Genomic DNA, 15806 nt, shown 5'->3' with positions numbered 1-15806 from the left:
GCCTATTGCCTGCCCAGTGCACATTGAGCAGTGAGATGTTGGTTTGAGGTGCAGCTGCCTGAGAGACAGTGAGTGGGAGCCTGGCAGGCGGAACCATGTTGCGGCGCTGGGCGGAGCGGCCGGAGCGGTTTGAAGGTGGGAGCCGGGCGGGAGGGCGGCCGGGGGGAGAGTTCGGGCTGAGGGACCGGCCATGGGCGCCTCAGGGTGAAGCTGCGGCCGGAGCGACGGCAACCGGCCCGTGTCCGCCATCAGCATGAACTCCGACAACCTGCAGCTCAGCCTGGCCGCCGGGGCCTCGGGGGCCGCCACAGCCGGGACCGTGTCCGGGAACGGTGAGTGCGGGGGACCGGGGCCGGGGGATCATCCCGGGGAGAGGGGGAGGGGGAGGGGGAGGGGGGATCATCCCGGGGAGAGGGGGAGGGGGAGGGGGGATCATCCCGGGGAGAGGGGGAGGGGGAGGGGGGATCATCCCGGGGAGAGGGGGAGGGGGAGGGGGGATCATCCCGGGGAGAGGGGGAGGGGGGTCATCCCGGGGAGAGGGGGAGGGGGGATCATCCCGGGGAGGGGGAGGGGGGATCATCCCGGGGGGAGGGGGAATCATCCCGGGGAGGGGGAGGGGGGATCATCCCGGGGAGGGGGAGGGGGGATCATCCCGGGGAGGGGGAGGGGGGATCATCCCGGGGAGGGGGAGGGGGGATCATCCCGGGGAGGGGGAGGGGGGATCATCCCGGGGAGAGGGGGAGGGGGAGGGGGAGGGGGGATCATCCCGGGGAGAGGGGGAGGGGGAGGGGGGATCATCCCGGGGAGAGGGGGAGGGGGAGGGGGGATCATCCCGGGGAGAGGGGGAGGGGGAGGGGGGATCATCCCGGGGAGAGGGGGAGGGGGGATCATCCCGGGGAGAGGGGGAGGGGGGTCATCCCGGGGAGAGGGGGAGGGGGGATCATCCCGGGGAGGAGGAGGGGGGATCATCCCGGGGGGAGGGGGAATCATCCCGGGGAGGGGGAGGGGGGATCATCCCGGGGAGGGGGGATCATCCCGGGGAGGGGGAGGGGGAAGGGCGAGGGGGGATCATCCCAGGGAGAGGGGGAGGGGGGATCATCCCAGGGAGGGGGGATCATCCCGGGGAGAGGGGGAGGGGGGATCATCCCAGGGAGAGGGGGAGGGGGGATCATCCCAGGGAGAGGGGGAGGGGGGATCATCCCAGGGAGAGGGGGAGGGGGGATCATCCCAGGGAGAGGGGGAGGGGGGATCATCCCAGGGAGGGGGGATCATCCCAGGGAGGGGGGATCATCCCGGGGAGGGGGAGCTGGGAGGGGGGGATCATCCCGGGGAGGGGGAGGGGGGATCATCCCGGGGAGGGGGATGGGGAGAGGGAGGGGGGATCATCCCGGGGAGGTGGGGTGGGGATAATCCCGGGTAGGGGGGGAGGGATAATCCCGGGGAGGGGAGGGGTTAATCCTGGGGAGGTGGGGGTGATAATCCCGGAGACGGGGATGGATAATCCCGGGGTGGTGGGGGGCGACTTTTTGAATTCATGGTCACTCCTGTGGTTTCAGGTTGTTGATGAGCCATTTGAATGTTGCCTCTTCACCAATGGCATAATGGCAAAATCGTGGTTATCCAATTCAACTCCCATGCAAAACCCCCAATCCCCATACGCTTAACCTGGCCCCTTCATTCTTGGTTGCTCCCCTGCACAGAGTCAGATAGTTTAACCTCAGTGCACTGCTTGAGCATAAACTCAGCTTCTAATCACATGTCTTAGCCACTTTTTTTCCACCTGCAGAACATTGCCCACCTTTGTTGTTACAACACTTTATTGCCACTGAAACCTTTCTTGATGCCTTTATATATAATGTTGTTAAACTGATATAATGTTGTTAAATTGAACAAGGAACAGAGATTCACAATTTTCAATTTTGCACACTATACTGCACGTGGGAAAAAGTTGATTTGCTTTGATTCAGGTTCGGGTCAGCCAATCAGTGCCAAAGATACTTGAGATTTCTCAGTTTCTTCAACAGTACTGTAATATCAAATCCAAGCAACCAAATTGTATGTGTATTCAGGACCATCTTGTATCATGTCACTTAGTCAATATGTGTCAATACAAGAACTGTATCATATCTATTGAACTATTCTTGGTTTGTGGAACTTGCAGATATTTGATTTTTTTTTTTAACTTTTGAATTGCTTATTTAACAGGCACTGCCCCAGTGTTTCTTAACCCGTAATGGTCACTATTGAAAAACTGGCTGTGTAAATCTTGATATAATGTTGTTAAATTGAACAAGGAACAGAGATTCACAATTTTCAATTTTACTGAGTTTGCTCCAAAGAATCTTATTAAAGAGTTTATAAAAAGCGGCACCGATGTTACCATTATCTTCACTTGTAAGTCCCTATCGATCATGACCCAGCAAAAGAAAACAGGTGTTTACATTTAACATCAGAAAATGTTGAATCAAAATAGGAAAATATATTCTTGCCGAATTGTAAAAGCTATTGTACATAAATGGTTAGATTTCTATTGCCATAATTTGTTCACAATGTATCTTCCCTTCCTGTGTTCTTTCAGTTCCAACTGCTGCTGCTTCTGCAGCAGAGACTTCCATTTCAAACGGTGTCTATGTTCCTCAAGGGATTGCTAATGGGGATGTCAAACCTGTTATATCAACAACACCACTGGCAGACTTCCTTATACAATTAGAAGATTATACACCGACAGTAAGTTCATTCATATTGTTTTAATAATTCAAGCTCATTTTTGGAAACAAAATTTAAGCTATAACTGATGTTCCACATTTTCTAGTTGCTTATCAGTTCACCAAGTTTGCTTATAAATGCTTATAAATTATAATTAGCTGCTGTATAAGAACAAAGTTATTAACATGGCATTTAAACTGACAAAATTTTCAGTATTTAAATGACCAGTTCCAACTCTCAACAGATCTTTGTAGGACTAGAGATCGGCCCAAAATGAAGTTGGCTTTAGGTTGTAGGGAGTGGGAGGCCAGAAGAAACCAGAATTCAGATTAATATATATTAATTTCTGCAAATGGGACATGCAACGTTTAGAAATTAATTTAAAATAAGTTTATGAATGATGGAGCCACACGATTTTGGAAGCGCGCAATAGGTTGTTTGGGACTTGAAAAAGAAATATATTATTTTCGATGTGATCCTTCATCAAAAATACATAGGATTGAATCACTTCGGAATACGTAGGATAAACGGCCAGAAACAGGCCATTCAGCGCAACATGTTGGAGTAGAATGGACTTGTAATCTCTCGCGTTTAGAAGAATGAGAAGTGATTTTATTGACACACACATCTTTAGAGGGTTTGACAGGGTAAATGCTGCGAGGCTGTTTTCACTGGCTGGAACTGGAGGTCATAGCCTTGGGATAATGGTTTGACCATTTAGAACTGGGATGGAGAGAAATTTCTTCACTCAGAGGGTTGTAAATCTTTCAAATTCTCCACTCTGTGGAGGTCTGTGGATATTTGGTCATCGACCAGGACGATTGAGGGATTAGGCAGATAAGTGGAACTGAAATAAAAGTTCAGCCATGATCGTACTGAATGACAGAGCAGGCTCGAGAGGTCATGTGGCCTATTCCTGCTCCTATTTCTTATCTGCTTATATTTTTCTTGATGAGGAGCTCCAAATGAAATTATTTAGAAAATAAATGGTTCAAAATCTAGGTACTTGGAACTTTCATAAGCGTAAGCACAAAAACTTTTTGCAGAGCTTTAGAACCTGCATGTACTGTGTTTAGTGTTGTCAATGAAGGAAATGACCTATCAACAATTTGAGACTATTTGATAAATAGCAGCTATATTGACTACAGGAAATCTCAGTATTGAACGGTTCAAGTGCTGACTGTTATTGCATTGCAGATTTTCCATAAGAACAGCTAATGATTAAAGTATTTTTTAAATGCCAATATACTCTACCTTAATGATACAGTCGTATGATATGAATACATATTTCACTGATTTTAAATGTAGCATTAAGTTCTTAACTCTTGCCTTTTCAGATACCAGATGCTGTGACAGGGTATTATCTGAATCGAGCAGGCTTTGAGGCTTCTGATCCTCGAATGTATGTTAATGTTTTGACTTGCATCCATTCTGGTTTGATTAATAATGTCAATTTGCATAGTTTCTACCATGCGAAATGTTCAATTTTAAAAGCATCTATAATGTAAAATGTTCCAAATAGCATGTGTTTCACATAGCTATTTATTTAAAAAATATATATCTACTATACCGTTAGCTCCAGTTGTCACAAATATGCTTGCAGCAGTGAATAAAGCCTGCGTGTATTCGGGAAATGTTTTCCTCTTTAGTAAGCCTGTTTGTAATTAGAGTAGGGGATGTTTATAGTCGGATGGAGGTATTAATTGCTAGAATTTGTAGATTGAATAACTTCTCTGTGAGCAAGAAGATTCCTCCAGGAATGTTTTAATAAAAAGCTCATTTTCTACTCGGCAATATGGAAGCATACTGATTTCACGGAAGATGCTGTTCTGTAATTTCATTTATAAAAGCTTCAATCTTTGAAGAATTAACATTTATTTACTGTGAAATAGAACTGGATATGTGCAATGTACTGAGTGACCATTAAATTTGGCTTTTGACCATATTTTGTTTTCTAAACAGAATTCGTTTAATATCTTTGGCCGCACAGAAGTTCATCTCAGATATTGCAAACGATGCCTTGCAACACTGTAAGATGAAGGGAACTGCATCAGGAAGCTCCAGAAACAAAAGCAAGGTTTGTTCACATTGAACATAACAGCGGCGCTATGCTTTGAACAATGTAAAGCACCTTCAGAAAGGTTTTAATCACCAAAACAATCTCATAAGAACAGAACGCACAGTTCTTATCTAAACTTCGGAAACTCACTGGTGAAGTGCACTTTGTGAAAAAGTTGTAAAATTGCAGTGTTGTGATTTAGTTTAGATAATTATTCTGTCTCTAATCCATGAGATTTTTTTTTAATAATCAAGTCTGAATTTGCATTTGTCCATATTTACTCTGCTGTTCTTTTGATCGCACAAACTCATTTTCATAAACCAACAGCCCAAGGCAATTCCCGACTTGCCAAAAAGAAGTTTTCAGCACACACAGTATAAACACAAACTGATTTTGCAATGAAAATGCTTTGTAAATGTCAGGAGTTATAATGTTATGTTGAAATTACAATTACTTGGGCCAATCTCATAGAAATTAAGAACGTGGAAATAAGCTGATTAGCCCAACCAGTTCAGTTTGGTGCTTATCTTCTTCGTAACCAGTACCCTAATCACACAGGCCTGCCCTGTTCCCTGTCCTTTCCTTCAACCACTAATCTAATCTATTCTTAAATGTTGATATGGTCCCAACTTCAGTCACTAACTCTGATAATGCATTGCAGTGTTGCAATCTTCTTGGGTTTCAAAACAAAAATTCTCTTGCTTACTGTCCTAAATCTCTTGTGTATATGTCCATCATTCTAGACCCATCAAATCACTGGAAGCAGTATAGGAACATCGGAAATAAGAGCAGGAGGAGGCCATTCGGCTCTTTGAGCCTGCTCCGATGTTCAACTAGATCATGGCTGACCTGATCAGCTAGAACTCGGGGTCACTGTTTCAAAATAAGGGGTTGCCCATTTAGGACAGAGATGAGGAATCTGAGGGCTGTGAGACTTTGGAATTCTCTTCCTCAAAAGGTGGCTGAGGCAGAGTCCTTGAATATCTTTAAGGCAGAGGTAGATAGATTCTTGATAAGCAAGGGGATGAAAGGTTATCGGGGGTAGGCAGAAATATGAGGTTAAAATCAGATCAGCCATGATCTTATTGAATGGCGGAGCAGGCTCGAGGGACCAAGTGGCCTACTCTTGCTCCTAATTCATATGTTCACTTGTATTTTCCACCTCAATGCCATTTCCCACACTACCCCCATATCCCTTGATGCCTTTCATATCTAGAAATCTATCGATCTCTGTCTTGATTATACACAATACACAGTGCATTCCAGATCCTAACTGCTTGCTGCTTGAAAAAGTTTTTCCTCATGTTGTCATTGCTTATTTTGCCAATCGCCATAAACCTGTGCCCTCTGGTTCTCGATCCTCCTACCAGTGGAAACAGTTTCTCCCTATCTACTCTGTCCAGACCCCTCATGTTTTTGAAAATCTCTATCAAATCTCTTGACCTTCTCCAAGGAAAACTGTCCCAACTTCTCCCATCTATCTCTGTAACTGAAGTTTCTCACCCCTGGAATCATTCTCATGAATCTTTTCTGCACCCTCTAAAGCTTTGCATCTTAAAGTGTGGCTTCCAGAACTAGACACAATAGTCCAGTTGAGGCTGAACTGGTGTTCTATGCAAGTTTAATATACTCTATTCCCCTGTTGATAAAGCCTATGATCCTGTATAAGGGGCTTCTTAGCTCGGTTGGCTAGACAGCTAGAGTGTGGATCAGATTCATGCCAACAGAGCGGGGTTTGATTCCCCATTCTTCTTGTGTTTCGAAGTGCAGCGAAGGTTTACCAGACTGATTCCTGGGATGGCGGGACTGACATATGAGGCAAGATTGAGTTGGTTAGGATTATATTCACTGGAGTTCAGAAGAATGAGGGGGGATCTCATAGAAACTGATAACATCCTAACAGGACTAGACAGGGTAGATGCAGGAAGGATGTTCCCGATGGTGGGGGAGTCCAGAACCAAGAGTCACAGTCTGAGGGTACGGGGTAGACCATTTAGGACTGAGATGAGGAGAAATTTCTTCACCCAGAGAGTGGTGAGCCTGTGAAATTCGCTACCACAGAAAGTAGTTGAGGCCAAAACATTGTATGTTTTCAAGAAGGAGTTAGATATAGCTCTTGGAGCGAAAGGGATCAAAGGATATGGGGAGAAAGCGGGAGCAGGCTATTGAGTTGGATGAGCAGCCATGATCATGATGAATGGTGGAGCAGGTTCGAAGGGCCGAATGGCCTACTCCTGCTTCTATTTTCTATGTTTCTATTCCAGCTGAGGTAGACTCGGGGCCTGCCCCCTCGCCCTATCCGTAAAAAAAGTCCTGGCATTTTGCTGCAGTTCAGTAAAGAATTGCCAAAGACCTGCCTTCGGGCAAAGAACTGAAGAAGAAGGATGCTGTATGCTTTGTTAACTGCACTCTCAAGCTGTCCTGTCACCTTCAGTGATTTCTGCAAGTGTATACCAAGGTCCTGCTGCTCCTGCAACCACTTCAGAATTTTACCCTTCATTTTATATTGTCTCCATGTCCTTCCTATCAAAGTGAATCACTTCACACCTCTTGTGTGTTCTGCCTGAAAGCTCATTGTTTGCTGATGCTTCATCCTGAGCTGTTTTCTTGGTACTTTTTGCCAGCGATGGTTTGCCATTGGCTTCACCCTCAGGGTCAGGGTGAGGAGGCAGGTCCTAAGTCTACCTCAGCTGGAATGAGAATCGAATCTGCCCTGTTGGTGTTGTTTTGAACCAAACATCCAGCCAACTGAGCTCACCAGCCACCAACTTAACAAAATATCACAGAATCACAGAATTTTAACGGCACAGCAGGAGGCCATTCAGCCCATTGTGTCTGCACCGGCTCTCCAAATGAGCATTATGACCTAGTGCCATTGCCCTGACTTTTTCCCTTAACCCTGCACATTGTTTCTATTCAAATAATCATCTAATGCCCACTTGAATGTATCACTTCACAGTCACTGACGTTGAGTTCCATTAACCACTATTTTTGTCCATTCCAGCATCATTTCAATATCCCATTGAAGCTCCTTTGGTTCCCAAAATTACTTCCCATTTTAGTGTTGTCTGCTCTCAATGGAGCAAGTGAAAGAAAAAAAATCCAAATAAATATTTTAAATTTGAAGATAGTTGAAATTTGGGTTCGGGGACCCATGTATTCTAAGCTGTTATTTTCTGCTTTCTACATCATTGTTTAAATGCGTTTTGTTGTCTTTAGGACAAAAAATACACCCTCACCATGGAGGATTTAATTCCTGCTCTCACTGAATATGGTATAAATGTGAAGAAACCTCATTACTTTACATAAAGACCTGGAAACATCTTCATCAGCAAACTAGTGACTACTTGTTAACATCCAACAACTGCTGTACAGTGTCAGCTCCGAATGCCTTTCACAAAATCTGATGGTGGAAAAGAAAAATGCCACAAGCTAAGTTTTCTGATTTGACAAGCTTTAAAGTGGTTCTGAATCTACATCCAATATTTGTTCGTCGTTTGGAGGGCTGCATTATTTTTCACTGATTCTCACATTTCCTTTTGAATTGTTACTTATGATGATAGGATTGAAATAATTTTTGGATCTGTGTACAATGCGTTTAGAAGGTATTGTTTCATTTCTGTACACCTAGTCAGGATCAGTTAGAACTTAAATTAATACCCTGGAATATAATGGCCTTTAGGAAATGTTCTGTATAATAGTTTCTCAAAAGTAGCAAGCTAGCATTAGCGACCAGTAAGAAGATAGTCATATTATTTTCAGGTGGATCTGCATGTTTTTCATATGATGCATTTCAAAAGTGTTCACTTGTAAATCTGTTCTTGCCTAAAAAAAAATTGTGTAGTCAATTTATTTTCTTTTTGAGGGGAAAGGAGAGAATAGCCAACCTTCTCTTGAATTTGGAAAATATTCCAAGCAAGCATCTGCTTTCCTCCAGTAATGTCAGGTAGTCCAGCTCATTTAAACTAATGTAGAAGTAAAAGAAAGTTAGCCACATGAGGGGAAAGAATTATAATTTTAAGTACTTCCTAAAGTCTACTATTTAAATTTTGAAATTGCAGTTTCAGATTCTTGATCAGAACAGGAGTGGGGATTTAAACTTGTTTTGATAAATCATTTCTGGGCCTCTAAAATAATTCCAACAAAATAATTACCATTTCTTCAAAATTGGCAATGTTTTAACAAAATTAGTTGATTTAATCTTGTTTAAGTTAGTCTCATCTTTTTAAAACTTACAAGTTTAATTTATATTGTTTTCTTAAATGTTTAACAAATTCAGGTAACCATTTAATTTGCCTTTAACTGCCTTGGATTCCATCTCTGTTTTACCACAGCATTTCTGAAGAATGTGAGCTTTAGGGAACCTTTATGTGAATTGAGTGAATGGTTTTGCTCCTTTTAGGACTAAGGGCTTATTCCATTTAAAGATGTTCAGTCACATGAGAAATGCAGAAGTGCAGTACTTTCATACCTTTGATTTGCAATCTTGAACTAAGAAAGATTCCTGCATTCTATAAATGTCCAATTCTTACAATAAATTTACCTAATTTTGTGTTTTGACAGAATTATTGATGTAAAAACCATGGCACCTTGGGAGGTTGGGATGGGGGGTGGGGGGCGGAATTCTAATTTTAATGGTTTTAGTAGTTTGCTGTATTAAACAGACATTTTAGTTTTCTATTATCTTACATCAGTTTCACTTCCTCTGAGCTGCTGACCCGCTTCCTGCTGGATCAGCTTCCCGATTGGCTCCAAGAGCTGCACACCACCAGCCTAGCCACCTCCTGTTTTGGCCTGTCAGTGTAAATGTTTTTTTTAAAGAACCTTTAGTAGTGTTAGGGATTCATTGTTGATGTAAGCATGCCAAATGTTTTGTTGATGCTGACAAACGATAAGCATTTAGAATTATTTGAGGAGATAACTAGCAGGATAGATAAAGGGGAACTAGTAGATGTAATATATTTGGATTTCCAAAAGATGTTCGATAAGGTACCGCACATCAGGCTACTTAATAAGAGCCAATGGTGTTGGAGGTAGTATATTAGCATGGATAGAGGATTGGCCAACTAACAGAAGACAGAGTTGGGATAAGGGGGGTATTTTCAGGATGGCAACCTGTAATTAGTGGAGTGCCGCAGGGTTCAATGCTGGGGCCACAATTATTTACAATATATATTAATGACTTAGATGAGGGAAATTAATGTACTAATGCCAAGTTTGCAGATGACACAAAAATAGGTGGGAAGGCAAGTGGTGAGGATGACACAAAGAGTCTACAGAGGGATATAGACAGGTTAAGTGAGTGGGCAAAAACTTGGCAGATGGAATATAACGTGGGAAAATGTGTACAAATTGTACTTTGGCAGGAAGAATAGAGGAGCTGAATATTACTTAAATGGAGAAAGGCTGCAGCACAGAGGGATTTGGGGGTCCTCGTGCATGAATCACAAAAAGCTAACATACAAGTTCAGCAGGTAATAGGGAAGGCAAATGGAATGTTGGCCTTTATTTCAAAGGGAATGGAGTATAAAAATAGGGAAATCTTGCTAAAACTATACAAGGCACTAGTTAGACCACACCTAGAATACTGTTTTGGTCCCCTTATCTAAGGAAAGATATACTGGCATTGGAGGCAGTCCAGAGAAGGTTCACTAGGTTGATCCTGGGGATGGCGGGATTTTCTTATGAGGAGAGGTTGAGTAGGTTGGGCCTGTACTCATTGGAGTTTAGAAGAATGAGAGGCGACCTTACTGAAACATATAAGATTCTTAGGGGGCTTGACAGTGTATATGCTGAGAAATTGTTTCCCCTTGTGGGAGAGTCTAGGACATAATCTCAGAGTAAGGGGTCGCCCATTTAAAACAGAGATGAGGAGGAATTTCTTCTCTGAGGGTAGTGAATCTGTGCAATTCTTTACTGCAGAGGGCTGTAGAGGCTGGGTCGTTAAGTATATTCAAGGCTGAGATAGGCAGATTTTTAATCAGTAAGGGAATCAAGGGTTGTGGAGAAAAGGCTAGGAAAGTGTAGTTGAGGATTAGCAAATCAGCCACGATCTCATTGAATGGCGGAGCAGACTCGATGGGCCGAATGGCCTACACCTGCTCCTCCACCACCTGGTATTAAATAGCAGGCGATGGGACTGGGATTTCACTCTTTGTTGAAGTATGTGGGGTTTTGGTGCACATGCATTGAGGTAAGTGGGTAACAGTGTACATGCTGATATAGTGACGCACATGAAAATATTTTTGCAGATCTAATGTTACAGCAAAGTTTATGTATCAACTCCAAATTATGTAAAGTGCAGTGTGGTGATGTACTCTCTAATCTATAAAAATGAGTGCTCATTCTCTGAGTGACCTGGGTTGTGGGAACCATGTGAATAACAGCTCTGGCCAGGTACTGCCAGCAAATTGGAAGATGTGACTGACTAGTTACCCACCTATGGGATGCATATTCTGAAGTTCAAAAGTCTATGATTCTCCTTGTAAAATTAGCAATTCTTTGATCATCCTTTGACATTTTTTTCATTTACTTTTAATTTTATTTGAATTCCAAAGTGCAGCTGACCATCTCGCATCTCATTCCCATTTCCCTTTAACTTGAAATCCCTGTTGTGCAAGTTGCCCTTTCACTGAATGAAGACCCTCCTCAGTGATGTTTAAATGTAATTTGTGAGGAACCTGCTGCTACTCCCAAAGACTCAAAACGAATTCATTTTTTCTACATCTGTTTTAATCAAAGACCTTTCGGAATTCCAACTTGGAAAATGTAATTTTCTTATAGAAGATTGAAGAATGTCAAAATTATTCCAATACTTTTATATTTCCCCCATGAGCAAGGCTACAGATCAGAAAGTGTAAAAAAAAACACCCGAGAAGGTTCAGGATTAAAATTGTAAAATTGCTTTTCCGGTAGATTGCAAACCTGAAATCTGCTACTTTAATTGTGCTATAAGATCATTAGGTCACAAGAAATAGAAGCAGGTGGAGGCCATTCAGTCCCATCATTGCTGAAATACCCCAACTTCACTTGCCCACTCGCTCTCCGTGTCCCTTGATTCCCTGAGACACCAAAAATCTATGGATCTATTGTGAGATTCTTCACCACGGGGTAGCTGCAGGCGTTGGTGTCAGACGGGTACTCCAGTGTCGAGTATAATGTGGATCTCAGCTCCTCTCCCGCATGGACAACCACTGCGTTTTTCAGTTTTATCCGAGAGCGGACGGGAGTGCCGCCTTCTGCACAATTTCCAAGCTGCAGTCAGCAACACTCGCAAACTTCTCTCAGCCTCTCCCCCCAACTTCTCTCAGCCTCACTGCCCGCTCAGCAGCTCCGAACATCCAATTGGAAGGAGGCTGTGGGGCTTGGTGAATCTGAGCCCTGGCTGGAAACCTGAGCCAAGAAGCCGCAAAAGCAGAAAGAGCGCAGCACAGAGAGAGAGAGAGAGAGAGGGAGCAACTCGCCATCAGCATCCTGGGGGGAAAAACCGAGCAAAAACCAAGGCAGCAACTGGCATCGTCCAGTGAACAAAGGACCAGGTTATAACAGACTGTTCGCCTCATTTTCTAAATCCACAGGAAATAATTCATTAAATATGACCTAATTTTACAAACCTTCACTTAAACTGCCAGTAAGTGTAACCGATAAAGTTAAACAGCGATGGCGACCAGCGGAAAACCTAACAAAAGCTGTCGGAAAATCAAGTCTTTATCGGATAAGAATGTATTAGCTTAGAATGATGACATTTGACACACGTGCGATAACTAACAGGGAGTTCATTTCGCTCAGACTGTGCTGTGTCCCAGGCTGACCTTATGCACAGCTAATACATGACTCCCGGACGGGAAGGTGGTTTCGAGAGATGTAAAGCAGCGTTTTATGAACCTAGGTCATATCCCTAATCCGATTCCTATATCTGTGGGGGGGAGAGAGAGAAAGGGCAAAGGTGGGTCGGACACACGCCGGTCAAATATCCCACATTCCAGGAGTATATTCGATAAGCGTGGGAGATGTTTTAAAATCCTGTTACACCTGTCAACAACTACACCATTAAAGTAGTTATTTGGGGAGGTCGTAATGGGAATGAGCTGAAGTTTGGCCACTCACCGGTCCACAGTGTTAAGGAAAGAATGTGTTCACAGCCAACGAGAAGGTTTAAGCTGCAGTTTCAGGCTCTGGGCACTGGGTGACTCCGCGGGGCTGGATCTTAGTTTTGAAGTTGATGGGTAAATGAGTTAACGCGGGCGAGGGTCCAACTCTCACAGGAGGTGCTTCTCCCACCTCTAGTTCAGTGAAAGAGATTTGTTTTTGAGTGGCGGAAACAGAAGCGGGTTTGGGGGGGTGTAATTGGCACTGAGGATGCAGCCGGCTCCCCTCAACAACCGGTCCCATCAGCAACTATACACTTAATACAAAGAATGTTGGCAGTGATGTGCGCGATTATCTTGCAGCATCTGCTTACTCCGGTTAGTTCAACTTGAGCGGGAAGTTGGAGCGGAGAATGACTGCAGTGTTTAAACTGTGACGAACTTTGGATTTTAAAGATTGGTTATGTTTTGAAATGTCTCCAATAATTTGGGGTAAAACAGAATGTTCTGGATGGGGGAGTGGCAATCATACCAAACCCTCTGCTAGAGACCAGGCCCCATATAATCTGGTTGTCATGGGGGGAAAAAACCCCCCAAAGGGAAACCTGTTGAAAAGCAAGTGACAATCTTCACACAGCAAAAAAAGGGACTGCTGCTTTCTGGAGACAGGGAGACGCACGGAGAGGGTCAACTGTTTTTATGTCAACACTAAGCAGAATGCTTGGATAAGATCGTTTCCTGTTCAAAAGGAAGGGGACAGACTGACCAGACTTTTGGAGATGTAAGGAACAAGGAGTCACCAAGGTGGGTCTTGTTGATGAAAGTTGGTTCTGGAATGCTCAGATTGAGTGAAGCAATTTTCGAAGGGCACTGGGAGATACGACCTGGTACTGCAGGAGAAGCTAGCTTGCTGCAACGCTGTCGGTAACATGGGACTTCAGCTTGTGTTACTACACATTGCCAGAAGGGTGGTGCACAGCAAAAGCAGTTGTAAGAGGTCTCTCGATTGTGTTAGTTAGTTAATGTGAAAATACCAATTCTTTAGTTTGGTGTATTACTTTCCTGTTAAGTAATGTTATATTATGTTGACTTTAGTTAGTTTGTTACAGTAAAAGTCTTAAAGTGTGAAATTTGTCCTTCAGTAATTTCCGTCGGTCGCTGGGAGATTCACGTCTTTTAAAATTATCAGCTTCTGCGGGGATTGTAACAAAACTGAAAGTTTGGAGGCTGCGGGGAAAAGCCAATTGAATCAGCAATGCAACTAACAAGCGTTAAGTGGCCTGAACGCCACCGCTTCCCCGAGGGTAATTAAGGATGGACAATAAATGCTGGCCTAGCCAGTGACAATCCCATAAAATATATAAAAACATTGGTAATGTCAACTCAATTATTATCCCATCACTTACAATATCATTCCTATGAATATATTTTTATCCCATCTCTTAAATCCATTTCATGTCCACCTTATGCACGCAGCCACATATCTGAGATGGTAATAATTTTGTGGAAATCTCTAGTTCCAAAAATATATTTATTATTCCACTTGTATTTTCTTATCTTAAAAACACTTGCACTACATTAAGAACTTGCTCTTCCACATCTTGTCCCTGAGAACACTAGTTTATCCATTGTGGTATTGCACATGGACCATCAATACTGAGCAGTACATTATAAATGTAACACAGTTACACCTACACACAGAATAAGAATACAAATAGATACCTGCAGACAATGATACATAAATCAAAGGATGAGATTGATGGAGCAAGATGATTTAATAGGAAGAAAGAAGAAATATCATGAATTCTGTGCTGTAGATCTAGTGGTGAGGCTGGTCAAACTCACTTCATGTGTATTTTGCATGGCAGATTGTAAAGGAACTTTTAAATATCTAATTAATCTACTGATTCACACCAATCCCAGAGAATATTGTGAAATCCATTATTTGAAATGTATTTATTTTACAATGATTCTAGAAGAATGGAATTAAATGTTAGAGAACATCAGTTATGATGAAAGGCTATGGACCTGAAATGTTAACTCTGTTTCTCTCTCCACAGATGCTGCCAGACCTGATGAGTATATCCAGCATTTTATGTTTTTATTTCAAATTTCTAGCATCCACAATTTTCATATTATAAACAATGGGAAAGTTATGTTACACCTGTAGAGAACCTTGGTTAGACCACAATTTGAGTACAATGCACAATTCTGCTTTCCACAATTTGAGTACAATGCACAATTCTGCTTTCCACAATTTGAATACAATGCACAGTCCTGCTTTCCACAATTTGAATGCAATGCACAATCCTGCTTTCCACAATTTGAGTACAATGCACAGTCCTGCTTTCCACAATTTGAGTACAATGCACAATTCTGCTTTCCACAATTTGAGTACAATGCACGGTCCTGCTTTCCACAATTTGAGTACAATGCACAATTCTGCTTTCCACAATTTGAATACAATGCACAGTCCTGCTTTCCACAATTTGAATGCAATGCACAATCCTGCTTTCCACAATTTGAGTACAATGCACAGTCCTGCTTTCCACAATTTGAGTACAATGCACAATTCTGCTTTCCACAATTTGAGTACAATGCACAGTCCTGCTTTCCACAATTTGAGTACAATACACAATTCTGCTTTCCACAATTTGAGTACAATGCACAGTCCTGCTTTCCACAATTTGAATACAATGCACAATTCTGCTTTCCACAATTTGAATACAATGCACAGTCCTGCTTTCCACAATTTGAATACAATGCACAGTCCTGCTTTCCACAATTTGAATACAATGCACAGTCCTGCTTTCCACAATTTGAATACAATGCACAGTCCTGCTTTCCACAATTTGAATACAATGCACAATCCTGCTTTCCACAATTTGAGTACAATGCACAATCCTGCTTTCCACAATTTGAGTACAATGCACAATCCTGCTTTCCACAATTTG

General features: G+C 42.9%; 1 protein-coding gene across 1 annotated transcript; it reads left to right on the top strand.

Moving 5' to 3' along the window:
* Positions 1–124: 124 nt before the first annotated feature.
* taf10 (TAF10 RNA polymerase II, TATA box binding protein (TBP)-associated factor) lies at positions 125–9317 on the top strand. The gene is made up of 5 exons (XM_078557680.1): positions 125–332; positions 2579–2727; positions 4044–4108; positions 4669–4783; positions 7985–9317. The coding sequence occupies exons 1-5, from the start codon at positions 254–256 to the stop codon at positions 8072–8074; spliced, it is 498 nt and encodes a 165-aa protein (XP_078413806.1). The 5' UTR covers positions 125–253; the 3' UTR covers positions 8075–9317.
* Positions 9318–15806: the final 6489 nt, after the last annotated feature.

Source organism: Cetorhinus maximus, chromosome 15 (assembly GCF_964194155.1).
Source record: "Cetorhinus maximus chromosome 15, sCetMax3.hap1.1, whole genome shotgun sequence".
Classification (NCBI taxonomy): domain Eukaryota; kingdom Metazoa; phylum Chordata; class Chondrichthyes; order Lamniformes; family Cetorhinidae; genus Cetorhinus; species Cetorhinus maximus.
The sequence above is the reverse complement of the archived record's forward strand: the minus strand, read 5'-3'. Positions and strand labels throughout refer to the sequence as shown.

Coding starts and splice junctions, on each gene's coding strand:
- taf10 (XM_078557680.1), top strand. CDS start 254: ATGAACTCCGACAACCTGCAGCTCAGCCTGGCCGCCGGGGCCTCGGGG. Junction 4,109..4,668: donor GAGGCTTCTGATCCTCGAAT/GTATGTTAATGT, acceptor TTTTCTAAACAG/AATTCGTTTAATATCTTTGG. Junction 4,784..7,984: donor GCTCCAGAAACAAAAGCAAG/GTTTGTTCACAT, acceptor TGTTGTCTTTAG/GACAAAAAATACACCCTCAC.